Below are 22,565 nucleotides of genomic sequence, written 5' to 3' on the forward strand. Positions count from 1 at the left end.
GGCCGTTGCGGCAGCCTCGCCACGTGACCCGGACGGGCGGAAGCGGAAGTGCCGGCCCGGAGCCCGTGCTAGGCGGTTGTCCCCTCGGCGTTTCCCAGCCGCCGCCTGCACCAGCCATGGACTGCTACACGGCGAACTGGAACCCGCTCGGGGACTCTGCCTTTTACCGGTGAGCCGCCCCGCCCTCCCGCCCACGGCCCGGCTTACCCCGCTCGCCCGCCGGCTTGAGTCTTCAGGCGGAGCCGGCGGCGCGCGCCCCCGTCACTGTGGGCGCTGGGGTCCGCCCCTCGCCGGCTCTCTCCCGGCGTCTACCACTTAACGCACAGCCGCCTAATGGCCAGGGGGCCGGGCCTTCCCCAGCTCCAGGAAGGAAACTGAGGCAATCACACCGCGGTCACACGACTGGGGGCAGACCCCAAAGCTGAAGCTCAGATCTGTCAGCCTCCTGAAGGATGCTCTGATCACGTTGAGGGAGACGGCCTGCGGGTGACAGCGAGTGTCCAGTCTGCTGCGGGGAAGTGCTGCCAAAGTCAGACTACAGGGGCGCTCCACGGGAGGCGGGATCGCACGGCGGGCGGGATAACAGCAAACTGGGAGAAAGGGCCGAATCCAGGGGCAGCGCGAGTGAGGACCCTCAGCTAAGGGTAACCCTCTCACGGGAGTCCTAGAGTCCTAAACTATTGATGTGAAGTGTAAACCGATCACATCATTACCCTGATAAGGATTTTTCAGTGGCGTCGCTTCTTTGTGGGGTAAAATACAAACTCCTTCTATTGGACCATCTCCAAGTCAGCCTCTATTTGCCTCCAGCTCCATCTGCCCCTCTCCTACCCAAGTCTTTTATTCCAGTTGCACAGAATTACAGGACCTCAGTACACCATGATGTTTCCCATGTTTGCAGCCAGCCTGCAGTTCCTTCTGTGGGTACTGCCTTTGCCCTCTGTCTCAGTGGAGAATTTTTGTTCATCTTTTAGGTCTTACTTAGTTCAAGGGTTCTTTCTGAAACCTTCCCTGATCCAATCCCAATAGAGTCAGCTGACTTTCCTTTGGGCCTCACAGGCCCAGTGTTATGGTCTGTTATGAACGGCACAGTAGGGCAGTATTTGCATAGGTTTCTTTTGCTAAACTAAGTTCCTCGAGGGCTGAGACTGTTTATACGTCCAATGCACCTTTAGAACAGTGACTATTATGCAGTAGTTGCCCAATAAAGTTTTAAAAATACTTTATTGATTTCAACTATTGCATTGGGGTCGTATTTCAATACAAAGTACTCTTTTGTGTTAGGGAAACTGTATACCATTGTTGTTCACGTGTTAAAACTTTTCAATGTGATTTTTGATACACAGAATGTCAGCTCTTAACACTTCCAAGATGAGCAGATGCTTTATGGCAATTTTTAGAGATCCGTTGCATTTGTTGTTTATTTATAATTCTTATCTCTTATAAATATGCATATAAAATATGCAATATGAAAAAAATGCAGAAATTTAATTAAAAAGCAGTGAAGTCAGTAGGAAGGAACAACGATTTCAGCTGCTTTTGTGGAGAAGGTATGTCATTTGACAAAAGTAGCTACGTAACGTAGTGTTTCATACATCATACACTTTTAAAATTATTAACTTATATTACTTTGGAGAATACATGTGGCCTGCAAAGGTTTGTTAAATCAGAGAATGCTAAAGACATTGACCTCATTACCACAGAGCTCCTGTTTATCACATGCAGTCTTAGCTTTGTTGATACACCAGGAAAGTTTTAAATGAGTGTGAGTGTTGAGTGCCTGCCATAGACGTGATCTGTCTGGCTAGCCTCCCCTTACCTGTGCTGTGCTGCCAGAAAGAGTAGAAGTATAAGCCTTGCTGTGGAGGATATATGATTTTTGTTATCAGATGTTGAGCCGTTCTGTGTACTAGACACTATGTTAAGTATTTTATGTGTATTGACTAGTTTGTCTCACAACCCCATGAGTTAGGTATCCTTATTAGCCCCATCTTACTGATGAGGAAACTGAGGCACAGAGAGGTTAGGTGGCCAGGTTACACAACTAGTAAGTGGTGGAGCCAGGCTTTGAATCCAGTGTTCTTCTAGAACGTGTGTTAAAGTGTAGGGTTTTTGGTTGTTTTGTTGTTGTTGTTTTTTAAACAGGAAAACATATAGCATATTCTAGCTTCACCGGAGTGGAAATATTTTAAATGCAGCTATTTGGTTTTATTCATGTTTGTGCATAGCTTTATGCCAAGACATGTTCCAGTAAGTGAATGAATGATACAAGCATTGCATTTCATGTCCTGTCTGCAGGACAGGTTCTTTTGTGATGGAAGTAATGTTCTGGAAAGCTCACTGAATTTGGGAAGGGTAAGAGAGAGCATGGTTACTAGTTCTTATAGGGCTCCAGAATTTAAGCCATTTTTATCTTAAAAACCGAACTTGAATTAATCCTGTTTATTAATTTTGCCCAACCCTTTGCAGGGCTGAATGTGTATCAGCCAATAAAAAGACATGGACCCTGTCTGCTCTCATAAAGCTTACCACCAGTAGGAGAGACCGTTGATAACCATTAATGACTCAGTGTTTGTTTAATCATAATCACTGTAAAGGAGAAATATAAGGGCCAAGAGAGTATACATAATAGACTGGGAGGTTATAGTTAAAGAAGACTTAATGAAGGAAACAATAATACCCCATCCAGGAGATGAGTAAACGTAGGTGCAGGGAGTGTGATGAAAAAGAGCATATACAAAGGTCCTGAGGCTAGAAAGACTAGGACACTGTCAGTCATCTAAACAAAGAGAGCCAGTGTGGCTGGATTGCCAGAAGTGTGTGTGTGTGTGTGTGTGTGTGTGTGTGTGTGTGTGTGTGTGTAAATAAGTTCCTTTTGGAAGGAGCAAGCAAATATGGAGGCAAGGGTGGAATAGGTCAGGGAGAAGTTGATGGTGGGGAGCACTGGGGCAGTAATGTTGGAAATAGAAGGGGATTCATCAGAGAAGTATTTAGGGGACAAAATCAAAGGAGATTGTGATGGGTTGCATTGGATAGGAAGGAGGTAGAGCAAGGAATTGAGGATGACTGGGTTTTTGGCTTAAGATGTGAAAGGAAGAGAGTTTTGTGGGGGAAGGGTTAGCTTGATTTTGGACACATTGTTTCAGTACTTTAGTAGAAACATCCCTTATGGTAAGGGAAAGGAGACAAGATACATTATGTATGCCGGAAACTCTTCTTAGAAGAGAGATTGACTATTTTAGTAGGGTTTTTTGGGGGGGGGGATGGGGTAACATATAAACACAAACTTGTTTTAGTATTTTATTTTTAAGTGATCTCTATACCCAACGTGGGCCTTGAATTTACACCCCCAAAAGCGGAGTCACACGCTCTACTGACTGAGGCAGACAGGTGTCCCTAAACGTGAACGTTTAAAAAAATTGTGGCTAGGGGCGCCTGGCTGGCTCAGTCTGTTGGGCATCCAACGCTTGATATCAGCTCAGGTCATGATCTCAGGGCTGTGAGAGCGAGCCCTGCCTCAGCCTCCCTGCTCAGTGGAGAGTCTACTTGAGATTCTCTCTCTCCCTCTCCCTCTGACCCTCCCCCCAAAAATAAAAAATAAAAATAAATCTTTAAAAAATCATGGTTAAATATATATAACATAAAATTTACTACCTTAACCATTCTAAAGCATAGTCTAGTAGTGTTAAGTACATTCATGTTGTGCAATGAAATCTCCAGAACTTTCTCACCTTGCAAATTGAAACTCTATATCCATTGAATAGTAACTCCCTATTTTTCCCCTCCCCTAGCCCTGGTAGCCACCATTTTGTTTTCTGTTTCTATGAATTAGACTACTGTAGATAGCTCATATAAGTGGAAGCCTACAGTATCTGCCTTTTTGTGACTGGTTTATTTCACTTAGCATACTGTCCTGTCCTCAAGGCTTATCCATATTGTAGCCTGTATCAAAATTTCATTCCTTCTTAAGGCTCAATAATATTCTATTGTACGTATATAACACATTTTATTTATTCAGTCATCCATCAGTGGGTACTTGGGTTACTTCTACCTCATGGCTATTATGAATAATGCTGCTATGAACATGAGTGTACAAATGTCCCTTTGAGACTACTTTCAGTTCTTTTAGATATATACCCTGAATAGAATTGCTGGATCACATGTAATTCTGTATTTATTTGAAAAACCATGAGACTCTTTTCCCTGGCAGCTACATCATTTTACATTCCAGCAACAATGTACAGGAGTTCTTTAGTAGTATTTATTTTTGTTTTTTTAAGATTTTATTTTTAAGTAATGTCCACATCCGACGTGGGGCTCGAACTCACAACCCTGAGATCAAGAGTTGCATGCTCCTCCAGCTGAGCCAGCCAGGCGCCCCAATAGTATTTATTTTTGAGGCAAATTGCAGCCAAAGGATTTCAGGGGTGATGATGGGCTCTCTTGGGCTTGAAGATTTTGGAATAAATAGATTATTCTCCAAGGCTAGACCTGATGTGCCTTTCTTCCCCAGTGGTCCAGTAGTCCAGCCTGGATCCTGGAGGCAAAGGCTGAAGATCATCTATTTTCACCCCAGGGCTCTGCTTGCACTGTGGTGGAGCGTACTTTTCCAGAAGTTCAACTGTACAGCCATAGGGATTTCTTCAGTGTTTCCTGGAGGGGGCTGGAACTGAGGCTATGAGAGCTGCTAGGCTTAGTGATTTCCTGGTATTGGAATCCAGGGTCCATTTACTGCTGCTGAGATTTCCACTTCTGGGATCTGGGAGTAGAGGAGAAAGATATGACTGGCCTTCCTCATTGAAGGTATGGCTGTCCTTACAAGAGTCCACACCCCTGTGCTCTTCCGAGAGGCCACCCTCCCTGCTGCCCTTCACTCTGCTTCTCCATACCCCATGCCACCCTTCAGGCACAGCTTGAGTCACCCGACTGTCCCTGAGAAGCTTTCTTTACATCAATGGATGGGGAGGTAGTCCTTGTTTTGTTGCTCTTCACTCCCTGACCCTTACTTCTGGCCCCCTTATTATTATTATTTTTCAAGATTTTATGTATTTGACAGATTGAGACACAGCAAGGGAGGGAACACAAGCAGGGACAGTGGGAGAAGGAGAAAGAGGCTCCCCACTGAGCAGGGAGCCCTATGTGGGGCTTGATCCCAGGACCCCGGGATCATGACCTGAGCGGAAGGCAGACGCCTAACGACAGCCACCCAGGTGCCCCTCTTGTCCCCCTTAGAGGGGCTCTGCCTCCTTCCCAGGCAGGTCTGTGTTGCTGCCGGCCTCCTGAGCCACATCCCTCAATGACTGATTGGACAGCCTTCTGCACATCCCACCTCTTGCCACTTTCCAGGGTGACTTCTGTGGCCACCTGGCTTCACGGCTCCATGAGCTCCTCTCAAGTGATTTTATCTACATCAGCCACCCTCCGCCCTGCACCTGTGCTCTTCCAGAATTGCTTTGCTGCTGAAACATTCGATTCAGGCAGCCCCCTGTCTGACTGTAAGCTTCTGTCCTCACTGATACTCTGGTACCTCCTGATAGACCTGTCCTTCAACCTCACTGGGACCCCCATCCCTGGAACCCTTTGTTCTCTTCGTATCCGTGTGCAGAGCCCCCTTCTATAAATGTGTCCCTCCCTGTCCAGCTTGGAGGACAGCCACAGTCAGTCATTTCAGTTTCTTGCCTTTTCCCTGACAGCCTTGCTCCTTTGTCCATCATTTGCACCTGCCTGGCACAGAGCCACCTCCCAGTGCACCAGCCACTCACTGTCTCTACCTGTGCCTAGGCCGCTGCTGAGTGCTGCTAGGCAGGCCACACACAGGCAGGTTAGGACTACAGTAAATCGATGCCCACCAGCCTCAACTGGGCCCTCATAGTCTTTTTATGGGGGGTCAGCCTACACTCATCACAAGGGCTCTACTTTTCCTTTTAAAAGATTACACAAAGAAACAATTAAAATAATTTGGAAATACTGAAAATCATAGTCTCATTGGCCCCTCCTGCCAACAGTTGACTTCACCTTGTACTTCTGAGAGAACTGGAAGTCATCGAGACACCTGGAAATCTGCATAGAAGGGGCTAGGCTTCCCCCTACCAAACCTGACCCGGTGATGTGCCCTGTCTCCCTGTTCTCTCAGAAACCATATGCCATCCACCCACACCCTCCCTCAGCCACAGTGTTTCTCCACCTGTTGTCCAGGACCCCTAGCATCAAGATCACCCGAGATGCTGGCTACGTGAAGCTCCCACGGCCAGAGTACTCCCTTATCTCTGGGATGGGTCCTAGAAATTTGATCTGTATCTCCCCATCCTAACAAAAGATAAACTCCTCCAGAACGCCTGGGTGGCTCAGTCAGTTAAGCATCTACCTTCGGCTCAGGTCATAATCCCAGGGTCCTGGGATCGAGCCCCGCATCAGGCTCCTTGCTCAGCGGGAAGCCTGCTTCTCCCTCTGCCTGCTGCTCCCCCTGCTTGTGCGCTCTCTCTCTCTCTCTCTCTGACAAATAAATAAAATCTTAAAAAAAAAAAAAAGGAAAAAATAAACTCCCCCATTCCACAGGTCCTTCCTTCTCATCCCATCTTTCTCCTCCCCACGCCAGCCAAACGTCCAAAGACCGCCGTCTGCATTTGCTTCTGTTTTCTCTCTTCCCACTGACCATTCACTCTGGTCTGAGTGCCCTGTTCTTAGTGACATTCTGTCACTTCAGTGGACAGATCTCAGGCCTCATCTGAGCTTCAGTCCCTGGAACACTGGATAAAAGATGCGTCCTCACTTCTTCTTGGGAATTGAATTTAACCTTTTACTAGGAACATTTTCAGGTGTACAATGAAGTAGAGGAGTAGAGTGAATACCCAGCATCATCACTTGGGCTTAAAAATTGTTGTGTTGCAATATTTGCTTCAGCACTTTGGAAGTTAAAATATTTCATTAAGAAAAAGTTCAAATATACATAAACATAGTTAAGAGTAATTTGGTGACCACCCATGTACCCCTCAGCTAGCTGCAGTAAAGATCCACACTTTGTCATTTCCTTTTCATCTTTCCCTTCCTCCTCTTACACACACTTTTTTTGGGACTATTTAAAAGCCAACTCCAGACACGTTTATTTATTTTTTTTCCAGACACATTTTTTCAATCACATACTTTTTCTGTTGTATTTTATTTTTTTTTAAAGATTTTATTTATTTGGGGGTGAGAGAGAGCTGCGTGGGGGGGGGCACAGGGGGAGGGTGAAAGACAAGCAGACTCTGCACTGCGCTTGACACGGGGCTGATCCCAAGACCCTGAGATCATGACCTTAGTTGAAACCAAGAGTCTGACGCTCCGCTGAGCCACTCAGGTGCCCCTTTCTGTTTTAAATTGCAGGGGTGCCTGACTGGCTCATTCAATAGAGCATGCAACTCTTGATCTTAGGGTTGTAAGTTAGAGCTCCACATGGGGGATGGAGATTACTTTGAAATCTTCTAAAAAAAATAAATTACAGATATAACGTCAATGTGTGTTACTTTTTAAAAAATGACATTTTCCCTACAAAAATGCAGTCTTTTCTATAAAACTGCAATACTCTTTTACACCTAATAAAATTAACATTTAAAATCATCTGACAACCAGCCCTTATTCACACTTCTCCAGTTGTCTTCAAAGTGTCTTTTTATAACCGGTTTGTTCAAATCAAGACCCAAACTAGAATTACTCGTTTGCTTACCGCTCTTAATTAAGTCTTTCGTGAGCTTGAACATTACTGTCCCCACTCCCACCCTTACCTTTTGTTTTCATGACATTGACTTGTTTAAAAGACCAAATTACTTTCTGGATTTGTCCCATTGCTTCCCTACGGTGCCTTTGAACTTTATTCTCCATCATAACCTGTATTTCCTGAAACTGTGTATTAGATCTAGAGGCTTGAGTAGATGCAGGGTGAACATTTTTGGCAGAAACATCTCATAGGTGATGCTGTGATATTTATACAGCATCATGTCTGGAAGCATCTTACATCGGCTTGTCCACTATGAGTGAGGTTGAGATTGACCAGTGGGTTTGGATGCTAATGGTCACATCCTCCCTTGTAGAGTCATATGTAGTCAGCTTGCAGGCTGGTCCCCCCAGGAATGGTGCCAAATTGGGACCAGATATTAGTCTCTGCTGTTGGCATATCAGCCACTCAGCAGTAGTGTCAGCCAGGTCAGCCTTGGGGAGGGAAGCTCCCCAAGACATCTACCCCAAGTGAGGTTATCACAGGGTTTGCAGGCAGCCGAAGGCTAGTCTCCCTGGACACGGAAAGGCAAGCTACTTGCACTGTTTCTAAGTTTCAAGATCCAATTCTTGTCCCGATCAATGCTGTTAACTTTCACTTGGAAAATGGTGTGTTGGTGAATTCAACTGTTATAATCTAACAACCCATGCAATTAAATTTTGTGTTTGATTTTTACCAGTAGCAGCCGCATGGCTGTAAGAACTGAGATTCTTTTAGGGCTGTGATGGAAGCTTTCTGCTTCTCAGAGCCATGACTTGAGCTTAAAGTTAATGGACCCAAGCTTGTCATTTTCTCTTTGTAATTGTTCAGGTGCACTCAAAATGATCTAGCCCAAGGTCAGGCACAGAAGTCACTCCCAAGGGACATGTTTGACTTGGCATTTCACCACAGCAAACTGCAGGCTTGATTAATCGTGATGCTGCTGCATTTAATGGGTGACTAGCATTCGTTTCCCATGACCGGGAGCTCAGTACTGCACTCAGACCCAAGCATGCAACCAAACCAATCCCCAGATCGCATCTTTAGGGGGCTGTCTTCTGGGCCACTCCCTGCCCCAAGTTTATATCAATGTGGGTTCAGTCAGGAGACTTAAATGGAGAAAGTTTGATAAACATAAAGAATTAGTAAACTGTGATAAGAGTAAGATATAAGAAACTTTTGTATGATCACCTCGGGCTGAGGGAGAGCACCCAAGGAATGACATGCTTGGAAGGGAAGCCCCGCCCCATGTTGGGGTTCAGATCTTGCGTGCGAAAATAAAATTGCAGATCACTGGGAAGCAGAGAAGTTCACTGGTTTGCCTGGGCCAGAGCTGGTCCACAGTTGCCAGGCAAGCAAGAAACAACTCTCTGGGGTGCACAGGTACAGGGAGGCAGGCGAGCTGCAGCTGGTGGCCAAGCGTGTGGGCATGCGATGGAATGGGGCTGCTGGTGCAGATGGGCAGCCTGGAACACGTGGGGTCTGTGCGCTAAGCCACAAGCAGTGGTTGGGTGCACAGGTGTGCAGGGGGGGGTGTCTGTGGAAACACAAGGGCACAGGCAGAGTAGCCCCAGGATCAGGCATCTTGGCAGCCTTGGAAGTAGAGCCCAGTGTGGGCAGGAGACTAGGGGTGTGGTGTGTGTCCAGGGAGCCATGGGAAGGTGATCACCATTCCAGGCGAGCCTTTGAGGTTGCTGCTGCATGACTGAGGCGGAGGACCGCCAGATGTCCTCACACCCTGGCGGCCGGCGGGCTCTGCCTGGATGGGAAGCCGTTAGAGAGCCCTTTCCTCCGGCGGCATCCCTCCAAGCGCCCTCTACTGAGAAACATTAAGATCACACTCAACGGAGAAGGAGAAAGGCATAAATAAATGCCGTCCGCTCCCACAGTACAGGAGGGGGAATTTGGAGCTGAGTGGCAATAAATTGATAACTGACATGCTAGGTCTGTGTGAGCATCTGCTTTCCCATCAGATTTTCATGCAACGATTTTAGTAACAAAATATAAAAAAATGCTGATGTGTTATCACACATCCAGGCACTGCAAAAGTCTGAAAATGAGCGGTTCTCCAACGTCCCTCCATTCACCACCCTCCACAGGTAACCACTGTCTGGCTCAGTGCAGCTTCGTGCTCCGAGCGTTTTTCTGTCTATTCACACACATACATTGTCATACGTAAGTAGGCGTGTCAAAAATATGTGCTTAGTTTGTGTATAAAATAGATGGGTTCGTATGGTTCCTATTGAGCTGCTGCTTACCTTTCCCCCCGCCCCCAACAGGACATCTAGAGATCATTTCATGTCAGTACACAGACTCACCTTATTAATGGCCACGTAATATTCCCCAGAACGGGCATCCCATAGTTTATTTAACCAGTCCCAATCTTAAAGGAGGTTTTTCCAGGATTTGAAGAGAACTATTTTAAATAGTGCTGCAATGAATTCATACCTTTGTGCACTTGTGCAAGTAGTTTTATAAGTGAGACTCTTAGAAGGGAATTGCTAAGTCAGAGGGTGCACACATTTAAAAGTTGAATACATAGCACTTCATTTTCTTCCGTAAATGCTGAACCAATTTTTACACCCACCTAATAATGTGGGAAAGTGTTCGTTTTTCACATCTTCCACAATATTTGATGTTCTTATCCCCTTATTTGTTTGTCATTCAGATGGTCAAAACATAAAAAATAATTTTAAATTCATATTTACATGGTCATTAGATATGTCTTCGTATTCTTTGACTATTTTTCCATTGTTGTTTGCATTGGTGTGTAAAGGAGCTCTTTACGTGGCCTCCATATTAACCCTTTGTTAGAAATGTTACAAATTCCTCCTTGTATAGGTCACTTGACTCTTACGTATTCATTTTTAACATACAGAATTTTAATTTTTATGTAATACAATCTATCATTCTTTTCCTTGATAATTTCTGGGTTTTGTATCTTGCTCTGAAAGACTTTTCCATAGTTCACATTATAAAACTGTTAGCCTCTATTTTCTCAAGGATTTTATGTTTATGTTTTTTTTTTTTTTAAGATTTTATTTATTGGGGCACCTGGGTGGCACAGCGGTTAAGCGTCTGCCTTCGGCTCAGGGCGTGATCCCGGCGTTATGGGATCGAGCCCCACATCAGGCTCCTCCGCTGTGAGCCTGCTTCTTCCTCTCCCACTCCGCCTGCTTGTGTTCCCTCTCTTGCTGGCTGTCTCTATCTCTGTCGAATAAATAAATAAAATCTTTAAAAAAATATATTTTATTTATTTATTTGAGAGAGAGTGAGCAAGAGAGAGAGCACAAGCAGGGGCAGAGGGAAAGGGAGAGGGAGAAGCAGACTCCCCGCTGAGCAGGGAGCCTGATGTGGGGCTCCATCCCAGGATGCTGGGATCATGACCTGAGCTTAAGGCAGATGCTTAACTGACTGAGCCACCCAGGTGCCCTTGTTTAGTTTTTAAATATTTTCACATAAAATAATATGATTATAGCCCTTGGCCATTTTTCTTTTGGTTTTATTTTCATTTTTAAAAATTACTTAGAGCTGGGGCACCTGGGTATGTCAGTCCGTTGGGCGTCTGCCTTGGGCTGGAGTCATGATGCCAGGGTCCCGAGATGGAGCTCTGCGTTGGGCTCCCTCCTCAGCAGAGTCTGCTTCTCCCTCTCCCTCTGCCCCTCCTCCCAGCTTGTACCCTCTCTCTCTCAAATGAATAAATAAAATCTTTTTAAAAAAATTTTTAAAATTACTTAGAGCTTTTTGTATTTTTAAGAAAAGTACCTGTTTTTCACATGTGTCACGTTTTTCCCCCTTTTCATTGTTTGTCTTCCTAGTTTGTTTTCCACGGATTTTTTTAATGTATAAAAGTTTTTTAATGTTAATCATTTTAATAAATAACCATTAATGTGATTTAAAAACTCAAAGTCTCATTCTGTCCCTGTCCTTATTCAACTGATTCCATGCCCTCACCTACCAGTAACTAGTTACTAGATTCTTAGAAATCTTTCCAGAATTTCTTGTTTTTCAAATAGAAGCAAATATAAAACATATATATTGTTTTTACCCCTTTTTATATAGAAGTCTACAGAAGTCCTTTTTATTTAGACTCATTCTTTTTCTGTGACTTCTGGGTTATATATCATGCTTAGAAATTTTTTCTGTTTTGAGGGTGTAAAAATAGCCACGATTTGTTCTGATATGGCTTTATTTTTTTTTTAACATTTAAATCTTGAATTCCATCTGGAAAATATTTTATTGTAGAGATTAAGTAATGAAATAGTTTATTGCAATCCTTCCCATATGGCCCATTGTCTCATTTCAAGTATCAATTTGCAACAATTTGAAATGCCATCTTTATTACATGCTCAATTCCCAGTTCTTGTCTGGACTCTTTTCTTCAATCAATCTATTTGCTTATTCCTGTGCCAAAACAACAGTTTTAATTAACTTTAGTTTATATAGTGTATTTGATATCTGACATATATCTGTTCTCTTATTTTCAAAATATTTTAAAATATTTTTCAACATTTTCTGTTTAAAATGATAATTGGTTTTTTTTTTTGTTTGTTTCTGTTTTTTTTTTTGCAAGTGAGTTTTAGAATCAGTTTGTGCTGGGGCACCTGGATGGTTCAGTCAGTTAAGCATCCAACTCTTGATCTCAGCTCAGGTCTCCATCTCAGGGTCATGATTTCAAGCCCTGCATTGGGCCCATGCTGGGTGTGGAGCCTACTTTAAAAAAAAAAAAAGAATCAGTTTGTGCTTCCTACCCCCAGAAATTGGGAGTGGTTTTTATTGGAATTCCTTTGCATTCATAGATCATTTTGGAATGTTTCTCCATGTTTTCTATATCTTTGAGTAAACTTTTATTTGATTTGATTTTTTTAAACTTTATTTATTTATGTTTCTTTCAAGTTTTTATTTAAATTCCAGTTCATTAACATACAGTGTAATGTTAGTTTCTGGTGTAGAATTTAGTGGTTCATAACTTACAGAAAACACCTGGTGCCCATCTTAGCAGTGCCCTCCTTAATCCCCATCACCTATTTAACCACCCCCCCACTCCAGCCCCGCCCCCCACCTGCTCCCCTCCAGTCACCCTCAGTTTGTTCTCTGTAGTTAAGAGTCTGTTTCCTGGTTTGCCTCTCTTCACCCCCCCATGATTGTATTCTGTAAAAACTTTTGTTAGCTTTATTCTTGCATATCATCATTTTATTGGTATCATGATTAGGGTCTTTTAAAGTCATATTCTAATTGATTCTTGCTATGATAATAGAAAATTTATCAGTATAGAAAATAGATAGGTTTTTGTTGATTGCCCTCCTGAGCTCTTTTGTTCATTATTCCATAGTGTGCTTTGGATTTTCTAAGTAGACAATCACATTAGTTGTGATAGCAGCAAACTCACTCCTTCTCCAAAATATAAACCTCTTTTAAATTTTTTTCCTTAAATTAATTTTGCTAGAATCCCAAGAAAAATGTCAAATAGAAAATAATGGTAGGCATGTTTCTGATTCTTATCAAGAAGGCTCCTGAAATGATACTGGAGGAAACACTCCCCTTAAACACTGCTTTCTCTTGGCTTCCTGGGATAGTGCCCACTCCTTTTCCGTCTCCTTGTCCCCACCTCCAGTCATCAAATGATGGCATGCCTCAGGCCTCCTACTCTGTCTTCACGCCACACACACTCTTGGCAACGTATGCCTGTCTCAGATTGCAGTCATCTCATGCCAGCTTGGATTTCTGTTACCTCCCATAAGCTGAGCATTCAGAAATTGACATCTCCAGCCCAGGACTCTGTCCTCCCAGCTCTGGACTCACCGGAGACCTCCTCTGGGATTTCTTACAAGCACTCCTAACTAACTCAGTGCCTCTAAAACAGAGTTCATTATCAGCAAGCATTGAAGGGAACCCCTGGCTCTAAAGCCCACAACCTGCTTTGGTGTTAAGAACCAGAAATAGAGGGGCGCCTGGGTGGCTCAGTCATTAAGTGTCTTCCTTCGGCTCAGGGCATGATCCTGGTGTTCTGGGATCGAGCCCTATGTCAGACTCTTCTGCTGGGAGCCTGCTTCTTCCTCTTCCACTCCCCCTGCTTGTGTTCCCTCTCTCGCTGGCTGTCTCTCTCTCTCTGTCAAATAAATAAAATAAATCTTAAAAAAAAAAGAAGCAGAAATAGAAGACACCCCCCCCCGGCTTAGAGGATCTTATTTCCTGCTAATGCGGGCCAAAGCCAGCCACCCCACCCTAGTCCTACCTTAGTTTATGCCCTGGATGTTGGCCACACACCCTATCTCTTGTGCCAGGAGCTCCTGCCATCCTTGGACACTTGCTCTACGAACCACATCCTGCCCTGCCAACACCCTCCGCTCTGTCGCCTGCTGTCCCTAAGCATGCATGTGGTCAGTTGCCCAAGCTGTTTCTAGTCATCACCCTCTCCCACCTGTGGGGGGCCTTGACTGCCCTGTGAAGGACAAATGGAGGCTTTAGGGGTTCCTCTGGGCTCACTCCATCTGGATGCAGGGTCATGAGGAGGCTAATTTCTGCTTGCCTCTCTGTGGGCAGGAAATATGAGCTGTACAGCATGGACTGGGACCTGAAGGAGGAGCTCAGGGACTGCCTGGTAGCCGCTGCTCCCTATGGGGGCCCCATTGGTATGTTACCCCTCTGCCACTGCATGTTCTGGGACAATGAGGTGAACTCGAGGTGCATGATTCCTGGAGGCCTTGTTGTCGGGTGGTTCTTGCTAATGTGGCCACCCCTGTTCCCCCACTTCTCACCCCCTGCTGAAATGCTTTAAATTTTGGTTCTCATGAAGCTTGCTTCCTATGGGGTGGGCCTGGGGAGCTGGACAGAAAATCTCTTCTTAAACTGCAGCACTGTTGAGGAACCCGTGGCGGAAGGAGAAGGCGGCCAGTGTACGGCCAGTGCTTGAGATCTATTCTGCCTCCGGCCTGCCTCTGGCCAGTCTGCTGGTGAGCACTCCCGATCCCCCCGGGGGCTAGGCCGGGTCTGTGTCCCAAGGACAGCCTCAGGAACCGCCCTCTCCTCTACAGTGGAAGAGCGGGCCCGTGGTGTCCCTAGGCTGGTCAGCCGAGGAGGAGCTGCTCTGCGTGCAGGAGGATGGTGTAGTGCTGGTTTATGGGCTTCATGGCGACTTCCGGAGACACTTCAGCATGGGCAATGTAGGGGACGCGGGGGGCTGGGGAAAGGGATGGAGTCTGTGACTCTGGCTCCCTCAACCCACGGCCCGTCTCCCCAGGAGGTGCTGCAGAACCGGGTTCTAGACGCACGGATCTTCCACACTGAGTTTGGTTCGGGGGTGGCCATCCTTACTGGGGCCCACCGCTTTACCCTCAGTGCCAATGTGGGTGATCTCAAACTTCGCCGGATGCCAGAGGTGCCAGGTGAGCCCTGACATCCCTGAGACAGCCATTCAGCACCCACAGACGTGTCTCCAGACCGGGGGGCCAAGAGAGACATCCTGAAGTTGTCCTCTTCCCTGGCCACAGGTCTGCAGAGTGCACCCTCGTGCTGGACCGCACTGTGCCAGGACCGAGTTGCACACATTCTTCTGGCTGTGGGGCCTGATCTTTACCTTCTCGACCATGCAGCCTGCTCGGCAGTGGTGAGGGTCCTGAGTGGGAGTGAAATGGAAGGGGTGGGGGAGGCAGTGGGGGAAGCGCTGAGAAAATATCTGGTGTCCTCCCTGGCCTGTCCCAGACGCCCCCTGGCCTGGCCCCTGGAGTGAGCAGCTTCCTGCAGATGGCGGTCTCCTTCACCTACCGACACCTGGCACTCTTCACGGACACGGGCTACATCTGGATGGGGACGGCATCACTCAAGGTGTGATCCTGGGACAATGTGGGGGCATCCTCCCTTGTCCAGGACAGATCCGTTAGCGGTAGGGCAGGAGCTTTTTTTTTTTTTTAAAGATTTTATTTATTTTTCTGGCAGAGAGGTAGCGAGAGAGGGAACACAAGCAGGGGGAGTGGGAGAGGGAGAAACAGGCTTCCCGCTGAGCAGGGAGTCCGATGCGGGACTCGATCCGAGAATGCTGGGATCATGACCTGAGCTGAAGGCAGCTGCTTAACGACTGAGCCACCCAGGCGCCCCAGGGCGAGAGCGTTTGAACCAGACACTGGTGACTGCCAGGACATGGCCGTGATGTTCCCTGCACCCTTTCAGGAGAAGCTGTGTGAGTTCAACTGCAACATCCGGGCCCCCCCGAAGCAGATGGTCTGGTGAGGATGGGATGTTATGTTGGGGGGTGGGTGCAGCCTTGTTTCCTGGGACACCTTGATTCATCCTGTCTACTGGCCAAGCCAGGTGGAGCTGGCATCTTATCATCTCTGCCAGTGCATACTTGAGGGAAACCTCTGCCCCCCTGGGGGCCCCAGATGCCCCTGGGAGCTGACATCCCAGGGGGAGAGGGAAGCAGATGTCAGTCAGAGGAACGGGATAAGGGGCAGCACGCATGTGCAGGGCTGTCCCAAGGCAAAGCAATGTAAGCAGGGATGTGGGAAGGTGGGAGATGTGTCTGTGGGCTCAGTGTCCTGTGTGTGTCCCAGATGTGTGTGTGATGCTGCCCACAGGTGCAGCCGTCCTCGCAGCAAAGAGAGGGCTGTCGTGGTGGCCTGGGAGAGGCGGCTGATGGTGGTGGGTGACGCACCTGAGAGCATCCAGTATCCTTGGAGGGCTGCCTGTGGGGGTGGGAGGGGAAAGGAAGAGAGGGAGGGTCACCTGCCCGGCCCCATTTCCGGGTGCTCTTGGGAACCTTGACCAAGCTCAGGTTTGTGCTGGACGAAGACTCCTACCTGGTACCTGAGCTGGATGGGGTCCGCATCTTCTCTCGTAGCACCCACGAGTTCCTGCATGAGGTTCCAGGTGAGGCCCTTACAGGGTACCATGTGACTCAGGGCAGGATCAGGGCATTGAGGCAGTGCTGAGGGCTCCCTGCCCTCCCAGCCCTCACCGACTCCCTCCCCTAGTGGCCAGTGAGGAGATCTTCAAAATTGCCTCGATGGCCCCTGGAGCACTATTGTTGGAGGCCCAGAAAGAGTACGAGGTAAAGCCCTAGGCTTCTCCCTGGGCCCCAGGATGTTCTTCTCCTTCCCCTTCCTAATTGGCTGAGCCCCATGCCCCTGCCTGGGCATGGTAGACTCAGCCAGGTGCCACTTGTCAAGAGAGGAATCCAGGCAGGACACTGGGCTGGGGAGAACCAGCTCAGGTAGACTGAAGTGACACGGTGTCCTCTGTGTGGCGATGAGGAGGTGCAGGGAACCCCTACGATCCCCAGCCCAGGCACCAGTCAGGGCTGCCGTCAAGGCCCCTTGCCAGCAATTGTGGGTGGATATGGCGGGGGATATATGGGTACCTCGGGTGGACTGGGGGCTGAGGGAATTTGGGCTTTGGCGTCTGCAGCCCCTCCATACCAGCCCATTTGAACCACAGCCCAGAGGGGTGGGGGACCAGACATGGGGGTGTTCTCTATCATGGCACCCCATCCCTGGCACCCTTCCTCCACCACCCAGAAGGAGAGCCAGAAGGCAGATGAGTACCTCCGGGAGATCCAGGAGCTGGGGCAGCTGACCCAGGCTGTGCAGCAGTGCATTGAGGCTGCGGGACACGAGCACCGGCCAGACATGCAGAAGAGTCTGCTCAGGGTTGGCTTGGCCGGTGGGGCTGGGGGGAGGAGGTGCTGGGCAAGGGGGGTGGGGCAGGGGGTAAGAGCTCCTCTATTGCCCTCTGGCTTTTCTCAGGCGGCCTCCTTTGGAAAGTGTTTCCTCGACAGATTTCCACCTGACAGCTTCGTACGCATGTGTCAGGACCTGCGTGTGCTCAATGCCATTCGGGACTACCACATCGGGATCCCCCTCACTTACAGCCAGTATCCTCAAGCGAGCTGCAAGGATATTTACAGCCAGTGGTGGCGGGGGGAAGGGGAAGGGGCTGAGGCAAGTCCTTGGCAAATAGGGCTCATACCCCAGCTGGATCCTTAACCAAGTAAAATGCAGATATAAGCAGCTCACCATCCAGGTGTTGCTGGACAGGTACAGCAAGGCCCGGGGTTCTGGGAGGAGGGCTCTAGGTGGGCAGGCATTACAGCCCCTGGTGCGTTCTTGTGGTCACTGCTCCTCACCCATTTCTTTGGCTGCTGGGAGGCCTGACTTACAGGCTGGGGCCACTCTGCCCTCTCTTTCTATCCCACTTCACCCCCGTACCCTTTATCCCCTTCCCTGCCAGGCTGGTGTTGCGGAGGCTTTACCCTCTGGCGATCCAGATCTGTGAGTACCTGCGCCTTCCTGAAGTGCAGGGCGTCAGCAGGATCCTGGCCCACTGGGCCTGCTACAAGGTGAGGACGTAGGGCGGGCTTCAAAGTTATTTAGAGGATTCCAGGCCCTGGTTAGATGTGGGAAATAACGAAGTGTAGAGCTGAAGGGGGAGGTCTTGATCCAGGGCCAGTGGGAGTTAGGGGGGTGAAGGGTGAGATCCAGGTGTGTGTGACAACCCCCTCTATCTGCAGGTGCAACAGAAGGATGTGTCCGACGAGGATGTTGCTCGGGCCATTAACCAGAAGCTGGGGGACACGCCAGGTGTCTCTTACTCTGACATTGCTGCGCGGGCCTATGGCTGTGGCCGCACAGAGCTGGCCATCAAGGTGTGGGCGCCCAGCCCTCCCCAGATGCTCTGACATCGGTATTAGAGGCCCCGAGGCCAGCTCCTTCTCTCTGTGCCTTTCTCCCCACCCCACAGCTGCTGGAGTATGAGCCACGCTCTGGGGAGCAGGTACCCCTTCTCCTAAAGATGAAGAGAAGCAAACTGGCACTGAGCAAGGCCATCGAGAGTGGGGACACTGATCTGGGTAAGCAGTGTTTGAGGGAGGGCAAGGCTGGGGCCTCAGGGCTAAGCTCGGGGCAAGGCCGGAGTCCCCATGCCACCTTATCGTTCCTTAGTGTTCACGGTGTTACTGCACCTGAAGAATGAGCTAAACCGGGGAGATTTTTTCATGACTCTTCGGAACCAGCCCATGGCCCTGAGTTTGTACCGACAGGTGTGTGCCCTGGGCAGGGGTAGGGCTGGAGCCTCCCGAGCCCCTGAGTTGGCCTTGCTGACTGCCTGCCTGTCCATGGCCCCAGTTCTGTAAACATCAAGAGCTAGAGACACTGAAGGACCTTTACAACCAGGATGACAACCACCAGGAGCTGGGCAGCTTCCACGTCCGAGCCAGCTATGCTGCAGAGGAGGTCTGAGGTCCACGGGGGGGGGGGGGGGGGGGACGGGGGGGCGGGGCGCGAGGGCCGGGCTGCTGGTCGGGCTCCTTCTCCGGGCATTTGGGCCTCCTATTCGCTGCACACCCTGTCTGGTCCTCACTGTGGTGGGAGAGTCGGAGAGGATATGAGGCCAGGATGGTGGTCAGTCCCAGAGGAGCTAGCCTACCCACTAGGGACACTTGGGTGGTGCACCCAGTGGGTAAGGCTGGCCCTGGCAACCCTGGGCACAGGGACCAGGGAGAGAAGTGTAGCCCTAATGGGGAAGGCTGATTTCCTTGGTGCCATGAGCTCAGGCTTCCCTGATTGCCCCTGTAGCGTATCGAGGGGCGAGTCGCAGCTCTGCAGACGGCAGCTGATGCCTTCTACAAGGCCAAGAATGAGTTCGCAGCCAAGGTTTGCCTTACGCTTTTCTGAGAACCTCCTCTGCTCTCGGTCTTGCCTCCTTGTCCCTGTTGGCCCCATCCCGCCCCATCTGGCCTCATCTCTGTCCCAGGCCACGGAGGATCAAATGCGGCTCCTGCGGCTGCAGCGGCGCCTGGAAGACGAGCTGGGGGGCCGTTTCGTGGACCTGTCTCTGCACGATACGGTTACCACCCTCGTCCTCGGTGGCCACAGCAAGCGTGCAGAGCAGCTGGCACGTGACTTCCGCATTCCGGACAAGAGGTAGGTGAGGCCCGGGCTGCAGGTAGGTCCTGGGACTGCCTGCCCGTCCCGCAACACCTGCGAGCCCAGCTTCCCTGCAGGCTCTGGTGGCTGAAGCTGACTGCCCTGGCAGATCTGGAAGACTGGGAGGAGCTAGAGAAGTTTTCTAAGAGCAAGAAATCGCCCATTGGCTACCTGGTGAGGCTGGGGCCCTGTGTCTGCCTCATACCCAGAGGGAGTAGTCCTGGGGGGGACCAGGCCCAGAGACAGGCAGATGGCCCATTCCTGCTTCTGTTCAGCCCTCCCACATAGTTAGCGGGTGCTTCCCCTCTCCGCACACTCGTGGGCCAAGTCTGTGGGCGAGTGGGTCCGAGTTAGCCCACAGGTGTTGACCAGAGAGGGAATGAGCTGCCTTCCCCAAGGAGGCCCCCAGTGGGCACTGTGTGCCTAAGGGAAAGTTTTGTGGGGGGGGGGGCGGGCACTGGGAGGGCATGTCCGGGAGGCAGTGGAGGAGACCGAGGGGGTTTGTTTTCTGTGGCACGTGGTTCAGTGGTGTGGCAGGTAGGTGGGATAAGGGCAGCCGTGAGAGAAAACAGAGGTCCTGAGAAGGCAAAGGACTCCTATTGTACGAGGGTAGCCACGGACGGTGGAGTGGCCACAGGGACATAAACCAGTCTCAAGGCTCTAACAGATCTGTGGTGTAGGTGATTCCTGCCCTGAGACTGCTGAGATCACAACTGTTGTATGTGTGGCAGGGCAGGGGTGGGATGGGATTATGTACACTGAAGAGTGTATGAAATACACAGGGTCCATGCGTCCAGTGGGCTTTTGCTCACAAGAGAGGACGGCAAGGCTCTGCCTTATCTTCTCCTTCTCCCCACCTTCTCCTAAGCCCTTTGTTGAGATCTGCATGAAGCAACACAACAAATATGAGGCCAAGAAGTATGCCTCCCGCGTGGGTCCTGAGCAGAAGGTCAAGGCCTTGCTTCTCGTTGGGTGCGTCAGCTGAGAGCCCTGTGGGTGCTGGGTGGCTGAGCCAGGGGGCTGATGAGGGGCACGGTTTGTGCCCTTGGGCAGCTCGACACCATCTCCCCTCCTGCTCAAACTACAGGGATGTGGCTCAGGCCGCAGACGTGGCCATTGAGCACCGGAATGAAGCAGAGCTGACCCTCGTATTGTCCCACTGCACTGGAGCCACAGATGCGGCCACGGCCGACAAGATTCAGCGGACTAGGGCACAAGCCCAGAAGAAGTGAGGGGCTCACCCTGCATGTCTCCCTGAGCTCTAGGCTTGGCAGAATCGTCACTGCTTATCCAGGCTTCTTCAGAGCTGAGCTAAGCTGAGCTGGGGTGGGGTGGGAGCTGGGGGTCTGATTGTAAATAAAGTTGGGACATTTTAGAGCGCTTGTCTCATGCAGTCCAGCCTAAGCGAAAGCATGCTGGAGGCAGAACCATCCAGATACCTCAGTAAAACATGATGTGTTTGATTGTGTTGGGGCTGGAGGGGGAGCTCCTCAGCGATATTTACAAGAGACCTGCCCCTCTCCACAGTTACAGAAGAAAGCCCTGTAACTAAGCTCACAGCCCCTAGGGAGATTATGGGAGGCTGTGCAAAACTCAAGCAGCAGCCCATCAAGAGCCAATCTGAAAAGCATTATACACATACACATAAGAACCATGCTGAACACTTCACCATTGCTATTTTATTTATTCCACAAGACGACAGCCCTGTGAACAGATAACATCACCCCATTTTACAGAAGAGGAGATTGAGGACTGAGGAGGTATGGTATGAAGTGAGTATGTGGCAAAACTGGGATTTGAAACCCGTTTGTACTTTTGGGGGTCTTAGAGCTTCTTCTCAGCTCTTGTGACAGAAGATAGATGACTGAAATCGGGCCCTCTGAGCGGAGGAGCCTGAGGCAAGGCCCCCGTTCACACTACAGTAAGGGTCGGAGGACCAGTGAGTGTGTGGCCAGCGTGTTGGAGGGTTAGAGGAGGAACCTTCACAGACCACACCCACCTAATAGTGGTGAGCAACTCCCGCGTGGTCTCGGGGCTGAAGAGAAAAGGAGGGTGGAACATCTCAGTTCTGCCAAGAAAGAGCTACAAACTAGAGACCCCTGGCTCTACCTGACCCCGAACAGAGGCTCCATCCCCCGTCAGCAGCAGTGCCTTCTTGGCCCTGCAGACCCCGTCTCTGGCCTTCAGCGTACGCTCTGGTTACGTGAACTTCATGGCCCAGTGCCCCCACCCAACACTGAGGGCATTTCCTTTTCCTCTTATTGCGCCCTTAGTCTAGAAGGAGGACAAAGGAGGAAACCAAAGCCCAGAGGGAGGGCAGGCCTCCCTGGAGCTTGTGGCTTTCCCCTCTTAATGCCTCTAGAGTTGACTTGAAATGAGTGCTTGAAAAGAGAGGCTAAGGGCCTGTTAAGCTGTTTCTTTTTCTTCTTCCTCACCTGCTTTGTAACTTTGCATTTGAAACTTCGAATATCTTCCAAGGGGATATACATCACATTGTAAAACTGCCATTTATTATGCTCACCTCTTACTACATGGTCAAGAATCTGGACAGTATAAAATGGTGGTTTGTTTCTGCTCCACAATATTTGGGATATCAGCTAGAAGACTCAAAGGTGGGGGGGTGACTTGATAGCTGGGGGCAGAAATCATCTGAAGGATTGGCAACTCACAAGTCTCGCAGCTGAAGCTAGTTGTTGACTGGAACCTTAGCTGGGGCTGTCGGCCAGGACAGCTACAACCCCGCAGAGCTCACAGCATGGCGGCCAGTTTCCAAGGGCAGCATCCCAAGAGAACCAGGCAGAGCTGTACTGCCTTCCCTAATCTAGCTTTGGAAGTTGCACAGGGCCACTCAATACCTGTCACATTCTGTTGGTCAGGGCAGTCCCACCCCACTTCAAGGGGAGATCAACTCCATCTCT

The 22,565-nt window shown here is 49.3% G+C and overlaps 1 protein-coding gene across 1 annotated transcript; it reads left to right on the forward strand.

Moving 5' to 3' along the window:
- Positions 1-36: 36 nt before the first annotated feature.
- On the forward strand, positions 37-21,086 carry VPS16 (VPS16 core subunit of CORVET and HOPS complexes). Its single transcript, XM_045807984.2, has 24 exons — positions 37-169; positions 14,273-14,361; positions 14,585-14,682; positions 14,764-14,892; positions 14,970-15,114; positions 15,220-15,335; positions 15,431-15,553; positions 15,896-15,951; positions 16,303-16,392; positions 16,500-16,594; positions 16,699-16,775; positions 17,242-17,373; positions 17,470-17,597; positions 17,725-17,760; positions 17,954-18,062; positions 18,234-18,368; positions 18,464-18,572; positions 18,664-18,761; positions 18,847-18,954; positions 19,297-19,374; positions 19,475-19,644; positions 19,725-19,821; positions 20,516-20,619; positions 20,735-21,086. Exons 1-24 carry the CDS (start codon positions 117-119, stop codon positions 20,877-20,879), a joined length of 2,520 nt encoding a protein of 839 aa, XP_045663940.1. The 5' UTR covers positions 37-116; the 3' UTR covers positions 20,880-21,086.
- The last annotated feature ends 1,479 nt before the right edge of the window (positions 21,087-22,565 follow it).

This window comes from Ursus americanus, chromosome 22 (assembly GCF_024610735.1).
Source record: "Ursus americanus isolate L20-20 chromosome 22, mUrsAme1.1.p, whole genome shotgun sequence".
NCBI lineage: Eukaryota > Metazoa > Chordata > Mammalia > Carnivora > Ursidae > Ursus > Ursus americanus.